Below are 15,683 nucleotides of genomic sequence, written 5' to 3'. Positions count from 1 at the left end.
TTGCCATAGTCCCCTTCCCTGAAATTAAAACCTATGTCTTTATCTTTAACAACTCCAACCTCTTTCTTCATCTGCCAACCAAACTGCATGATAACTTCTGGCTTATTATTTTACACACTTTGTTTTCATATGTTATATTTCTGAATCGGTGGTCTCTAAATTAAGACTGTACATTGGTTGAATGAAGTCCATCCATAGAATTATTACAAGAAAAATTTGCATTTCTGTTGGGTTAGTATGAACCCATTTTGGTACCTTCAAGTTTTGATATAGTATATTTGCTGCTGCAGCAAATTTTTGAGTAGTGTACCTGCTGAAAATTAGTCTCAGTGCTGCTGGTCTCAGTGACAACTAGTAGTATCATCTTGTTGCTAATAAAATAATTGTAAAAGTCAACTGGGCTTTTTTTCCCCAGCCAGTTTTATGATGACATCTGAATGTACTACAATATTTCAAGGGATGACCATAAAAGTTTTTCTTGCACAAGCAATAGGTTCCCATTTTGAGGAAACTGGAATGTTGAGATCAGGAAGGTCCTCATTGGAATTACTTTCCAAATCCGTTGATGTAGCAGTTGTTATAGGATTTACTGGATAAACGTGGAATTGTCAATAAATCTTGAAACATTTTCTTTGCTATAAGCCATTTTGGTTTATTACTGAAGCTGGGAAAATAGAAAATAATGCCAGAAAAAAGTCCCAATGCAGTGTATTAGCAAAATAAAAATAAAATATTAAAAAACAAAAAATTTAAAAAAACATTTTGGATCCTGGTAACTGTTACTAATTTTACCATGGTGCTCAACGTGTTGATTATGCAAGTACCTTTAATGCTTAAGAACATCTTTAATAAATAACGGTAGACACTTCACAGTTCAAATACAAGATGAAACATCTTGTTGTCTGAAAATACCAACTAAACCACCTGTTTGCAAGACGTGCCTTACTTCCCATGCTGATATTTTTTTCATGATTACCTGGTTTGCTCACTGTGTTGAGTCAGTATGCTCCCCCCCTCCAACTTACTGATTTTGTACATTTTAGTGTATTTCTGGAATTGGAAAAGTGTGTTATGAATGAAGAAACCTTTGTATTAGATTAATTTGGAGTTATTTTACAGAATAATGTACTCTATTGATCTTATAGGGTCTATTGATCTTATAGGGTACTTTTTATTCTGTAAAATAAGGCAATTGTTTTGCATGAAACATGAGACTATGCTTAAGTTTCATTATTGAATAGGTCAGTGTCTTTGCACCATGTTTTGTTCATAGTGAACTGTTGTTTGTTTGTTATTTGGTTTTTAGGAGCATTAGCAACTAAGGCCATATTGCTCTGGGAATATGCGGTGGTCATTCCCTTGACCTTTCCGCATCCTCTGTATTTGGTGGTGACGGGCTCGAACCCCGGTCTAATCAAGAAGCGTGTGCTACGCACTGCTGCTCCTTCCCACCTGGCTACGGAGACGCCTTCATAGTGAACTGTCCCAAGTCCATAATTGGTATCGTTTTAATTGTATCTCATATTGTGAATACCTTCACAATGATTGGCCAAGGTATTGCACTGCTTTGAATAAATAACCTTGTTGTGAAGGTATTCACAATATAAGATACAATTAAAATTATGCCAGTTATTGACTTGGATAGTTCACTACGAACAAAACACGATGCAAAGGCACTGACCTATTCAATAATTATTCTGTAAAAGAAATTTATTTTTCTTAAAATATGTTTTTTTATGTTTGTTATAATATACCTTAGTATGAAGGTATATTATAACAAATCATTATTGAGTAAGTAAGAGACAGCTATATTAGCTTAATTGTATGTTTTGAATATAATTAATTTATAGCAATAGCTGAATTTGTAAGGAATGTTTTGATCACTCAAATGAGAACACTTCTTTGTTTTTTCAATAATAATTTTGGTGCCATGACTATATTGTTTTTATTGCCTGGAAACAGGAAACTGCTTGAACTGAGGTGAGAAGAATCTTTTCTTCTTACTTGATAACATTTGGTTTTTAAGTTATAGCAAAAATTTTCCATTAAATTCTTTCTTCTAGAGCATATTTTTTTTTTTTTTTTTTTTTTAAATTTGAATCTTCTGAAAAACCTGTATTAATGTCCTTCAATCATTATATTATTGTATGTGTTGAATTTCCTATTTAGAACAGGAATATTAGATACTTGGCTGAAGCAACTTCCTCTAGAGCTTGTAGATATAGCCAACAATAACAGGGATGTTCTACCATCATTTCTTGCAATGATTAAAAAAATTTCTAGCAGAAATTTGCAACCATTTTTGGAAGGTCTTCAAGAAGTCTCTATGCATGTTATTGGTAAAAATTCATGAATAATAAGTAGAATACTTAATTAAATGTAATTTTTATATATATATATATATATATTCTTGGCATTGAAATTTAAGATAATATTCTTAAATCTTGGTCATTTACAAAAACTAATATTCAAAAATCTATATCAAATACAATACAGTAGAATCTGAGTTATCTGAAACAGTTAGGATTAAGGGTATTTTAGATAATTGATTTTAAATGCATTATCTAAAGTTTAAAGGAAAGCAGGAAGAAAAAATTAATATGCATGACACATTGTACTGTATGTGCTTGTACAGTTTTAAAATAATTGCCTAATGTTCTGCTAAAAAGATATCAAGTCTCTTTTATTGTTGCAAGGTTCTGTATTTTTTTTAAAAGCACATGATTGGTTCACGTTCAGTTCTTGTGATTTATCCCATCTAGTAGCAGTCTGAATGGCATTAAATACTTTGCTAGCTTTTGGCTTTTGTAATGTATATTCATTATAATGCCCCTTTTCATTTTCAGTTTTTGGCTGATTCTGATTAGTATAATTAATGGTGAAACTGTCAAAGTGATAATCAGGACATTTTACAAAAATAATGTACAACTGCATGCACTTTGCTTTATTCATAATGCTTTAAGTAAGAAAAATCATGATTTCGTTATGTTTTGTTTCTTACACATAAATATTAAATGTGACAGTTTTTTTTAAGTGAAATTTGGTGGAGAGGTGGGGGAGATAAAGCAAAAAAAATACAGAAAAAAGTTTTTGGATAAGTGGAATTCTGAATAAGTGGTACTGGTATACCTTTCTTAACAACAGTTCACTTAACAATGTTGAAAATTACTGCCAGTATTCAGTTTGACATCCCTCACCTTGTTATATAACGATGCCTTAAAACTAATTTCTAGATTACTTGATTCGTTCATTGACATTCCCATTTTGGACCCATTTAAAAAAAAATAATAAAATAAATAAGAAGAAGAAGAAAGAAACAAATATTCAAAATGCACATGAAAGGAAGAAGCAGCATGGAAGGAAGGTAATACATGAAATGTGAATAGGGGTTGGAGAAAACTTTGGACTAGGAGAGCTAGAACATATATGCAAAGAAATGTTGGGGAGGCTGATGTAGTCAGTTTTCTTGAATCACATGGTGAAGATTAACTACCAAAGAATTCCTTGAACTTTAAAACCAAAGACAAGCATGAAGAAATGCGATCTCTGCAGCCCACAAAATTAATAACAGCCATGGACATGTCAGAAGCTTTTATTCATCTATAACTGCAGTGGTCATCTTTGCTGTGAAAGACAAAGACATGAAAAGGAGAGCAGCAGAATTAACAGGAACATAAGAAAGCATATGAATATTACTAGCTGTTGTCCAAGAGAAGAGGAATTGAGAAGTTGAGGCCATTAATTATAAAGTCAGCCAATCCATGATGTTTTAGAAATATTCATTTTCTCCCCTTGATTATCATGCAAAAACCATTGAGAATGGATGACACATGCAATATTTAATGGGTGGTTAAAAAAATTGACCTTAAGATGAAACAGGAAAACTGAAATTTTCTTTTGTTAACTGACAATTGTCCGGTGCACAATCTGATTCAGCATTATGCAGGTTGAATTTCTACCATCAAATTGTACTATAATTTGGAGGTAGAAATGCAACAACAAAAAGTCAATTAAAAAAAATTGTTTTTGAAGAACGCAAGAAATTTAATATAAAAGAGGCATTGATTGAGACATGAAAGAGACATCATGGCAGTGTAGTATTCATCAGATTTAAAATGGAGTAAAACCAGATTTTTTTTTCTGGGCACTGAATTAGAAAGAGATTGCTGAAGTAGAAAATGTGGTGACAAATGGCGAAAATTTGTGAAACACAGTAGTTGCCATCACAGGTGGTCCAGACATTAGCATTAGCAGTGCCATGTAATGCAAGAAACCCAGCTTATACAGCATCAGTCAAAAAAAACACACACTTCCCATTTCACTTATCACCAGACAATGGGAGACAATGAATTACAGATTAACAGATATGACCCTGTCAAAAATGTGGAGAATTCTTCATATGTGCAATATCTAGGCACAGAAAGTGAAGATGATGAGATATGAATCTTCAAGAACGGCCAAAAAAGTTCCACATTAGAAAGTGTAGAAAGGTATCTCACTTTTAGTGTCTGCCACTTTTTTTTATGTTCCGATTTAATATTTAGGCAGTTAAATAGCTTTTTTTTTTTTTTCATATTAATGACAAAACTTTGCACGATCAAACTGTCAATTTTGTAAAGGAAAACTAATATCAGTGTAATGTTTAAATATATTTTTTGAGATTTTATTTCAGTGTTCTTAATATACTGCACTTGGTTATACTGCAAGCATGATCATTTCCCCCAAGAGGGATATAAAAAGTCCCCCTTGTGGGGACATTTTATGGCAAAACACAAATTTCACAATGGACATTAACAGAAGCAAAGTGTGGACCATGGAGCTATTGCATTCTCGTTTACAGTGTATCTCCTCAGTTTGATTATTAAATTTCTCTAACAATTGTAGTTATCCAAAAGTTGCAGATGTTCATTTTCTACCATTTTACTTCATTTAGAGATGCAATAAAAAATACATCAATGAAACGTTATTTGCACATGGGACACTTCCAAATTAAACATTTAGCTCTTAGAGGAGAACCAGCTACCATATTTGTGAGTTGCAATATATTCAGTTATAAATTTTTGTAAATGACAGTATCAACATTCAGATTATGTGAAGTCTCTGGCAAAAAAAGCAAAGAAAAACAGCAACGACTTTTATGCTTACAGTAGAAGGAAGGGGTTGAATCACATTGGGCCACTTGATGACTGTGGATTTTGCATCAACATTCACACATGAGGAATTCTTTAGGGAAGCGGGATGCCAGAAGTTTATCAGACTACATGAGGAGCTAAATGGATTTGTGATAACTGAAAAAAAAAGTGGAAAAGAAATTTTTGAAGATGGTCATAAAAAAAGGCACCTGGGGGGATGGAATCTATCCAATCTACCCAATTATATTAAAGGAGGTAAGCAAATCCTTAGCCATAATTATGAGAGCATTCCTAGATTCAGGGGAGGTCCCTATGGACTGGAGAAGTGTGACTATATCCCAAATCCATAAAGGGGATCAAAAAGCGATTAAGTAATTACAGATTTGTTAGTTTAACATCTGTTCCATGGAAAATATGGAATCACTGGCTAAAGAAGTAATGTAGAACCATCTGGACAGGCATGCGATTATACTACTCTCACAGCATGGATTTGTTAAGATTTGTTAGTTTAACATCTGTTCCATGGAAAATATGGAATCACTGGCTAAAGAAGTAATGTAGAACCATCTGGACAGGCATGCGATTATACTACTCTCACAGCATGGATTTGTTAAGGGGTGGTCTTGTCTAACCAATCTGATAGGTTACTACAATGCAGTGACCACTGGATGCAAAAAATAATTTTAACATAATATACTTGGTTTTCAGGAAGCTTTGATACTGTTGCACGTAAAAGACTGCTGTACAAACTAGAGCAGTGTGGCATTAAGGGCAAGTTACTACTATGGATAAAGAGATGGTTAAGTGGAAGAAGACAAAGTAGTTATTAATGGGCACTGCTCTTCGTGGACTAATGTTATTAGCAGAGTTCCCCAGGGTTCAGTGCTTCGTCCATTGTTGTTTTCATTATTTATCAACGATATTGATAGAGGTATATCAGGCTTGATGTCCAAGTTTGCAGATGATACAAAGGTTAGTAGGGTGGTTAACGACAGTAATCAGCACGAGCTATTGCAACAAGATCCAGGAAAATTGGCTCGATGAACTGAGAAGTGGCTGTTGAAGTTTAACATTGATAAATGCAAAGTACTGCATATGGGTAGCAGTAACCACAGAGTAACGTACTGCTGTGTACTACACTCAGGGCAGTGGAAAATGAAAATGACTGCACAGTTTCTTGGGGGTAATTGTGCAGGCAGACATGAAATTCTCTGAGCAGTGTAGACATGCTGCCAGGACAGCTCATGGGATTTTGTTAATGATATACAGAAAATTAGCTAGCAGGGATAAGGAGGTGATTATCCATTTGTATAAGGCCATGGTTAGGCTGCATCTTGAGTACTTTATACAGGTGTGGAGGTCTCACTTTAGGATGGATGTAGATCTGCTGGAATGGGTGCAGAGAAGGATAATCACACTGGTAAAGGGAACAAAAGGACACTCTTACCCAGAAATTTATCAATTTGCTTCAGTTTTGCGAATTGCAGCATCTCAGGACAAGGCAGCTGCAGGGAGATCTGATTGAGGTGTATAAAGCCTTGAATGGATTTAGTAAGCTGAATGTTAATGGCATTCTACTTCCTGAGACTACACATATGAGTGAGGAAGTATGGTTGCAGGAGAGATGTGCAGAAGTTTGCCTTCAGCCAGTGGGTGATTGTTAATTGGAACAGGCTTCCATCTGTTTGTGGAAGTGGATGGGTTGAATAAATTCAAGGAAGAACTAGACAAATTCTTGGAGGGTACGGATGGGGGAACTCTATAGGATTTTTTTCCTTTTTTTTTTTTTTTTGCTGATAATAAGCTTGCTTTCCTGCATCATATGCCATTGCTACTTCTATTGTTTTCAAGGATAAAATCACATTTAGAATGGAAAAATTGTTAAAGGCATACCACAGTGTGCATGAATTGATGAACAGTTTGTATAATTTTATTTGTTGCTAACTGCAGTATCTTTATAATTATTCTGCAGTAACTGTAAAATTCACTTGTGTTGTCTATAATCCAAAGTTGTACATCCTTGGGGGGGGGGAATCCTAGGGGAATCTGATGTTTGTTATTTAGTTTTTAGGAGCATTAGCAACTAAGGCCATGTTGCTCTGGGGATATGCGGTGGTCATTCCCTGACCTTTCTGCATCCTCCGTATTTGGTGGTCACGGGCTTGAACCTCGGTCTAATCAAGAAGATTGTGCTACGCACTGCTGCTCCTGCCCACCTGGCTACGGAGGCACTGGGAGTCTGATCTGAAATGTAACATAGTCATATTACAATGCTTTTTATGGAAAATGGTTTTCAAGAATACCTTAATCATGTAACTCAAGTGGTAACTGTTAAGCGTAGAGGGGAACAGCTTTTAATTCGATATTGGATTCCTGTGCAATAAATCAACAATTTTGAAATTTTATTTTTTAAATATATGAAGCATTGCTGTTGAATATTTTTTAAATATATGAAGCATTGCTGTTGAATATTTTTTAAATATATGAAGCATTGCTGTTGAATGTTTTTATTTTAAAGTACAAGATTATTTTAAAAAAAGCTATAGTAATGGTGCATTTTCCATTTAAAATATTTAACCTATTTCATCCATTGATGGCAAAATAGAAAAACTAAAAAGGGGAAAAACACATGTGAAATAAAGTTAAATATGCTTGCTTAATAGGTTGTCTTTTGGTTATTATGTATTCCTGTTAAAAAGATTGGGGGGAAATTGGGCAAATGTTGTTTATGGCTATAAGACACTTCACTTAACACTAGTGTTAAAGTTGTCCGTCAACACCCATTATATCAGGATTGCACTATATGATCTATTTGTTTTATACTGTTATTTTATGGGGGGTCATATAAACTTTATTTTATATGTATAATACAACATGATTCTGTTTTATTTATTTATTTATTACTAATTTTAAAAAATTTCAGTATAATAAAATAATTTGAAAGGTTCATTGAAGTTCATTATAATGAGATTTCACCTTTATCATATTTATGAATGCAATATTTCACTTTCATGAAGTTTATAGTATTACTAAAATTCAGTATTAAATGTATACAGGCACTCCCTGACTTACGTAATACTCGACTTCCATAAATTCGACTTTACGTAAGTTTTTACTGGCTGATGTAAGCTTTAAAAAATCGTGAAACATATTTTGCATCCCGTAGGAATAAATGGAGGTGTTGTGAAAACATTGCAATGTGAACCCAATAACACATTGTGTTTTTTTTTGGTAATTCGTTCCAAGGCCTTGGAAGTTGAAATTTTCGCTATATAAATAAGTTATTTATCTCTCTAAAAGGTCATTTTTATAATGGAGCACTACCCTTTCATCGTTATCATATTAGCATTAGCATTAGTAGAGGCATTTGATGCAAGAAAGCAAGCTTATGCAGCATCAGCCAAAAAAAAAAAAAAAACCCACTTCCACTTCACCCCTCTGTTCGTTCAAAATACCTGTCCAGCTGAGCCTTAAACTTATTTAGGCTATCAACCTCCACCACAAGGGATGGAAGTCTGTTCCACCAACCAACCACCCGCTGGCTAAAGGCAAATTTCCGCACGTCTATCCTACATCTGTCTTTCCTCAATTTGAATTTATGCCCTCTCAGGTGATTTTTCTTAGCTAGAGGAAGAATCCCATCAGCATTGAGCATGCTTAAACCATTCAAGGCTTTATACACCTCTATCAGATCACCTCGCTGGTGCCTAGTCTCCAGACACTGTAATTTGCAAAACTTAAGCCTTTCTTCGTAAGAGCACCCCTTTGTTCCATTCACTAATCTTGTTGCCCTTCTCTGTACTCGTTCCAGTAGCTCTACATCCTTCTTGAAACGAGGCCTCCAGACCTGTATACAGTACTCTAGGTGTGGCCTGACCATCGCCTTATACAATGGAATAATCACCTCTTTTTCCCTGCTGGAAAAATTCCTGTATATCATTGACAATACTCCATGAGCTACTCTTGCAGCCCGTCTGCACTGCTCAGAGAACTTCATATCTGCCTGCACAACCACCCCCAAGTCCCTTTCATTCTCTACCACTGTCAGAGTAGTACCACAGAGTTGATACGTTGCTCTGGGGTTGCTGTTTCCCATGTGTAGTACTTTACATTTGTCAATGTTAAACTTCATTTGCCACCTCTCAGCCCATCTTCTCAACCTTTCCAGATCCTGTTGCAGCAGCATAGTGTCAGTAGTGTCTTTGACAACCCTGCCAACCTTTGTATAGTCTGCAAACTTGGACATTAAGCCCGATATACCATCATCAATATCATTTATAAATACAGAAAACAATAATGGACCCAACACTGAGCCCTGAGGGACTCCACTAATAACATCAGTCCACGATGAGCAGTGTCCATTGATTACTACTCTCTGTCTTCTCCCCCTCAACCACCCCTTTATCCATAGCAGCAATTTACCTCCAATGTCACACTGCTCCAATTTGTGTAGCAGTCTTCCATGTGCAACAGTATCAAAAGCCTTTCTAAGATCCAAGTATATAATATCAAAGTTATTCCCTGCATCCAGTTCTTTTGTGACTGCATCATAGTATCCAATCAAGTTGGTCAGGCAAGACTTCCCCTTAACAAAACCATGCTGTGTCTGAGCTATAACTGAAGTCTTGTCTAAATGATCCTGCAGTGCTTCTTTAACCAGTGCCTCCATTAATTTTCCTGGAACAGAAGTTAAGCTCACAGGTCTATAATTACTTGTGTCAGCCTTTGATCCTCCTTTGTGAATTGGGGTCACATTTGCACATTTCCAGTCTATGGGTACCTCCCCTGAGTCCAAGGAAGCTCTCATAATTATGGATAAGGGTTTGCTTACTTCCTTTGCTGCCTCCTTTAATATAACTGGATAGATCCCATCCACCCTGGGTGCCTTTCTTGTGTTTATCTTCAACAGTTTCTCCTCCACTTTACTCCCAGTTATTTCAAGATTCTGTAGCTTACTGCTAGAGTTGAATACACCTCTGGCATTCCCCTCGCTGAATAACTCCTCATGTGTGAATGTCGATGCAAAATATTCATTTAGTTTGTTAGCTACCTGAGCAGGATCATCAACACTTGACCCATCAATATCAAGTGGACCAATCTGATTCATCCCCTTCCTTCTAGAGTTTACATAAGTAAAGAACTCTTTGCTGTTTTTCTTTGCATCCCTTGCCAAGGATTTCTCGTAATCTGCCTTCGCCTGCCTAACCTCCTTTGTAACTTGGTTGCATATCAACTTGTATCTATCATAGGCTTCTGTGTCATGTGTTAATTTGTATATATCCCATGCATTTTTCTTCTCTGCCATATGCCTCATTAGTTCATCTGACATCCATTTTGGCCTAAACCTTGAACAATATTTCTTAGTTGGTATGTAAAGCCTTGTAGCTTCCAAGATAAGTTCTTTGAATGCTTCCCATTTTGAATTTGCTGTTGGTAACATCATCAGTTGGTCCCACTGTATAGATTTTAAATACTGTCTCAGTCCATCGTAGTCGCCTTTATGGAAGCAATAACCCTTCCCTTTACCCCTAATGGTAGTTACCTCTTTGAGTAAATCCCACTTCAGCACACTGTGATCACTGCCACCTAGTGGTTCATTTATCTGCAGATTCTTAATGCATGAAGAATCACTGCTGATAATCAAATCAAGAGTATTACTCCCTCTAGTTGCCTCCCGAACATGCTGATGTAGAAAACAATCATCCAATAAATCCACAAAAGCCCTGCTAGTGTGTGAGTAACCAGCCCCCAAATTCCAGTCAATATCTGGGAAATTAAAATCTCCCATTATAAGACACTCTGATTTACTGGCCCACTCTATTTCTCCGAACAGTTTCTTATTATACTCATCAGAGTCATTAGGCCTATAGCACACTCCTACTCTCAATTTTGATCTCCCAATGTTTATGTCACACCAAACTGACTCCACACTGCACTGTCCAGCGATGTCGACTGGCTTCACTTCCTTGGTTTTTATGTGTTTCTTAACTAATAGCATAACCCCTCCCCCTTCCTATCCTGTCTATCCTTTCTGTAGACGTTGTACTCCCCAAATTGCAGTTCTGCATCCCTTATATCTGTGTGACACCACGTCTCTGATATCCCAACAATATCTGCCTTTGATGTTTTGAGCAATACCTCAAATTCATCAAATTTATTTACTAAACTCCTAGCATTGGTGTACACGCAAGTATACCTGCACCTGTTTCTATTCTTAGCTACCCTAACACAACCCATGTGTTTACTTGTACCGCAGTGGCTCCCAGCAGTCTCTGAAATACCATGCATCTTGTTTTTCAGGCTTCTGCTCATTCTAATAGAAGCAGTGCAAGAATCTCTTTCACCTCTGCCAGTGGCTACTGTCAATCTATTGGTCTTTGTCTCCCCCCAAGCTAGCAGTTTTCCGACCCACCTAACACTGCCTCGATAGCATCAGCAATTATTCTTGCACCCTTTCTATTTAAGTGTATCCCATCCCTGTAGAAGCAATCTCTCCTGTTAACAAGTACAGTCCAGGCTGAAAAAAATTCTACCCCTTGAGCCTTGCACAATCTTTCCAGGGCCGAATTGATCGACAAGGCTCTCATCATATACTCCCCCCTATCGTGTCTGGGCAGAATTGCAGACACTTTCAAATTCAACCCTAATTCTCGGCTCTTGTTCAACAGTGACCTGTACTTGTTAAGTAATTCTGCCGGTCTCCTACTCTTAATATTATTAGTGCCAACGTGTACAACTATATCACCTTTTGTGCCCTTAAAAGATGATATTCGCACAACGTCATCAACCTTTGCCCCTGGCAGACATACCCTGGTCCTGTTCCACCTATCTTTTTTACAAAGCATGTTCCCCGTTTCCCTGACAATAGAGTCACCAACAACTACTAGTTCCTGTGGGACCAGCGCATTCTGCCTTAGGGGTTGTCTCTGTGTCACGCGATGCCCAAGTGCAAGCTCTGGCGTTGATGTGGGCAGCTGAGAGCTTGATGGGCCCCTCAATTTAGTTTCTTCGAGGGCATCCACCCTGTCCTTCAAGCTCTCATATAGGCCCACAAGAACGCCGAGTTGTTGCCTGATATCGATACACTCCTTGCATCGCGCACACACAAAGACATCCCCCTTGGCAGTATCATGTCCCGTACCCGATTGCTCTGCAAACATCAAGCAAACAGTGCATTTTATAAGGCTGTGAGTCAGAGGACAACTGCCCCCCTCAGTTCTGCTCTGAGCCACAGCACTTCCATTAGCTTGAGCCTTTTGCTTTGCTGCTCTGGTCTGAGTCATGATTCTATTAATTTATTAATTAATTATGTTATGTTATTAATTATATTACGTTTGTAATCTAAGTCGTTATATGTATTTATTTAAACGTACAATTTAACTGCTAACGAAGTTCAACTAACGCTATCTAGTACGGTATATAACTATCGTATCACAATGGCGGGAAAGTTACTAACGGTAGCGGTAGTTACGAACACGTGGAAACCCTTACCGATACTTTTACAAGGCCGAGTAAAGAATAAATACACCAAATTAATCAAAAAATCACAAAATAATGTTATACTACTAAATTTAAAGTTTTAGAAAAACAATAAGTTCAAATCAATAAATAAGAAAAATCCACTTAGCGGCTTTGAACACAACCGTCACTAGTAGCCTCGTCAGCAGACTCCAATGTTCCATTATAAGAATCAGTTTGATTGGCTATGTTGATATTTTTCTAAAGAACATTTCTGGAGGTCACAACCATAAAATAATTTGCACTTTCTGGTTTATTGGGCTTTTCTGTTAGTGCATTTAATTTTAAACGGGTAGTAAACTCGATCATATTGAATTTGCGATAATCCCGGTAACAGGAATTGAGTGGGTTTTTACGTTATTATGGTGAAATGTGTTTCTGCTTCACTGAAATCTTCAATCATATAAGAAACATAAATAAATTTTCAGAATCTTCTCTTTATTCCTATTTACTTATTACAATGGTGAAGGGAAAGCGACTAACGGAAAGTGCAAGCGGTGGCAGTGCTAGGAAACAAAACAAAATTGATTTAGAAATGAAGATGAAAATGATTAAGAAGTTTGTTGTTTGTTATTTGGTTTTTAGGAACATTAGCAACTAAGGCCATATTGCTCCGGGGATATGCAGTGGTCATTCCCTGACCTTTCCACATCCTTCGTATTTAATGGTCATGGGCTCAACCCCCAGTCTAATCAAGAAGCGTGTGCTACGCACTGCTGCTCCTGCCCACCTGGCTACAGAGGTGCCGATTAAGAAGTAAGAAGCAGGGCAAAGTTTGTAATTTATTGCATGGGAATTAGGTCTCACTGCTTCATCAGTGAATGCTATTTCAAAGGCACGTTTAAAGGAACATGTTAAAGGATCAATGCATTTAAGATCAACAGTGACCACAAAACAGCGTTCAGGTGCTATATTGAAGATGGAAAAGATATTAATAATATGGATGGAAAATCAGATTCAGAAGCGAGTGCCCTTGAGTATAATGGCCATTCAAGAAAAATTAAGTAGTTATGAAGATATTAAGGATAAGTACGGCGAATCCAAGTCAAGTTCATGGCAAGCATTGCACTCGTTTCCATAACGTTAAAGTATGCAGTGAAGTCACCAGTTCCGATTCTGTAGCAGCAGAGAAATTTTGTGATGTGTTCGAAAAACCCCTTCTAAATTTCCACAGCCCTCAACCTCTGCAGCAGCGTACTTATCAGCTGGAGACATTGATTCAGGCAACGATGCTTGAAAGGTAAAACTTGCTGACGTTATGCCTGTCCCTTCCCTTTTTTTGTAATTGCACACTTTTGTAATTTTTCTTATGCACGAGATAAAAAAAATTTAATAAATAATTCTATTTACATGTTAGTCAAACATTTCTTTTTTGCTTCAATCAAATTCAGCAAGAATAATTACGAGTGCTGCATAAACATTTAGTAAAATTCCGAGTACAGGCACTCGGGGAGTGCCTGTACTTTGGGTGTGCTGTAGTGCTCTAAGATGTCGGTATATAAAATCTTTCAAAACAGCTGCTTAGGTTTGCAGATTGTTATTTTATTTATTTTTTTTTAGTAACCACCCAGTGTGAAAATTGTTTATTTTTAGGACAATATATTGTTGTCCAAGAAGAAAAAAATTAGAAACAAATAATAAACAGTGACCATGCTATGCACATCTCTTTGGGGCTCTCTCAGAGCCCCATGCAGATACTAACATAAATTTTTAAAATGCACATCTATATAAATTAACAATGTGGATTTGTAGAAGTAAAAAGTTGATCAAGTTATGAAGAAATACTAATTATAACAACTTCTTATTTTTTGTATGTGAAAAAACTTTTTGGAATTTGCCAAAAATGAATTAAAATGAAGTTTCCAGGTCTGCAGTTGCCAATGACTCATGTCAATGAAAAAAATTGTAAATTGTGCATGAAATAGCTGGTGCCTATAAAGAACAGTATTAATGGGAAAAAATGGGGAACAGTATTAATGGGGAAAAAATGTACAATTATAATGGGCATAAATGATACATATCATGCATCATTTATGCTCATTAATGATGGATATCATGCATTCTGAGTATGGTAATGGAAAGTTCTTTCAAATTTGTTTCCCCCATCCCCCTCAGTGAAATACAGAAAGTTAATAGAATCTGATGTGCAACATTGCAAGACCATATAAATTTTGGCCCTTTCCATCAACAGTCCTATAGGGTAAACCAATACTGCTAACGAGAAACCCAATGTGTTCAAATTTCTTGACCTGTTACCAGTGTCTATCATTATCTGTTTATTTAATTTTAATCTTCACTTGATTATTTCCTCAAACATTTTAATAGGAGTGAGTCTATTTAATAAATACTATACAGTCAAATCCAATAACTTCAGGACCTGATCTTCACTCAAGCCTTGTTGGAAAGTTAAAAAGTTTTATAATTTTGAAATGAAAGCTCCACCCTTAATAGTCAGCTGCAATATGCTGTTCTGCTGATTGGCTAATCCAGGAACTCAATTTGTTGATTCTTGAGTGGTTTGCTAGGCTTGCCCATTTTCCCAAACATAGCTCAAAACAGGTGGTGCTACATTAGCATTAGTAGAGGCATTTGATGCAAGAAAGCAAGCTTATGCTGCATCAGCCAAAAAAAAAAAAAAAAAAAAAAAAATCACTTCCACTTCACCCCTCTGTTCGAAATACCTGTCCAGCTGAGCCTTAAACTTATTTGGGCTGTCAACTTCCACGACAAGGGATGGAAGTCTGTTCCACCAACCAACCACCCGCTGGCTAAAGGCAAATTTCCGCATGTCTATCCTACATCTGTCTTTCCTCAATTTGAATTTATGCCCTCTCAGGTGATTATTCTGAGCAAGAGGAAGAATCCCATCAGCATTGAGCATGCTCAAACCATTCAAGGCTTTATACACCTCTATCAAATCACCTCGCTGGTGCCTAGTCTCCAGACACTGTAATTTGCAAAACTTAAGCCTTTCTTCGTAAGAGCAACCCTTTGTTCCATTCACTAATCTTGTTGCCCTTCTCTGTACTCGTT

The 15,683-nt window shown here is 36.6% G+C and overlaps 1 protein-coding gene across 2 annotated transcripts in view; it reads left to right on the top strand.

The window, feature by feature from the left end:
* Nucleotides 1-15,683, top strand: part of LOC150090964 (testis-expressed protein 10-like) — an 89,657-nt gene that overhangs the window by 14,715 nt on the left and 59,259 nt on the right. Inside the window, exon 3 of one of the 2 annotated variants that reach the window (XM_090380886.1) lies at nucleotides 2,170-2,339. The exons of the other annotated variant lie outside the window; for it this stretch is intronic. Within the exon in view, the coding sequence (XP_090237012.1) occupies nucleotides 2,170-2,339 (170 nt within the window). The remainder of the gene's footprint in view (nucleotides 1-2,169; nucleotides 2,340-15,683) is intronic. 2 annotated transcript variants of the gene reach the window in all.

The sequence above is a fragment of the Mastigoproctus giganteus genome, chromosome 1 (assembly GCF_048544385.1).
Source record: "Mastigoproctus giganteus isolate SK-2022 chromosome 1, ASM4854438v1, whole genome shotgun sequence".
In the NCBI taxonomy this organism is placed as follows: Eukaryota; Metazoa; Arthropoda; class Arachnida; order Uropygi; family Thelyphonidae; genus Mastigoproctus; species Mastigoproctus giganteus.
This window is presented reverse-complemented; position numbering and strand designations above follow the sequence as displayed.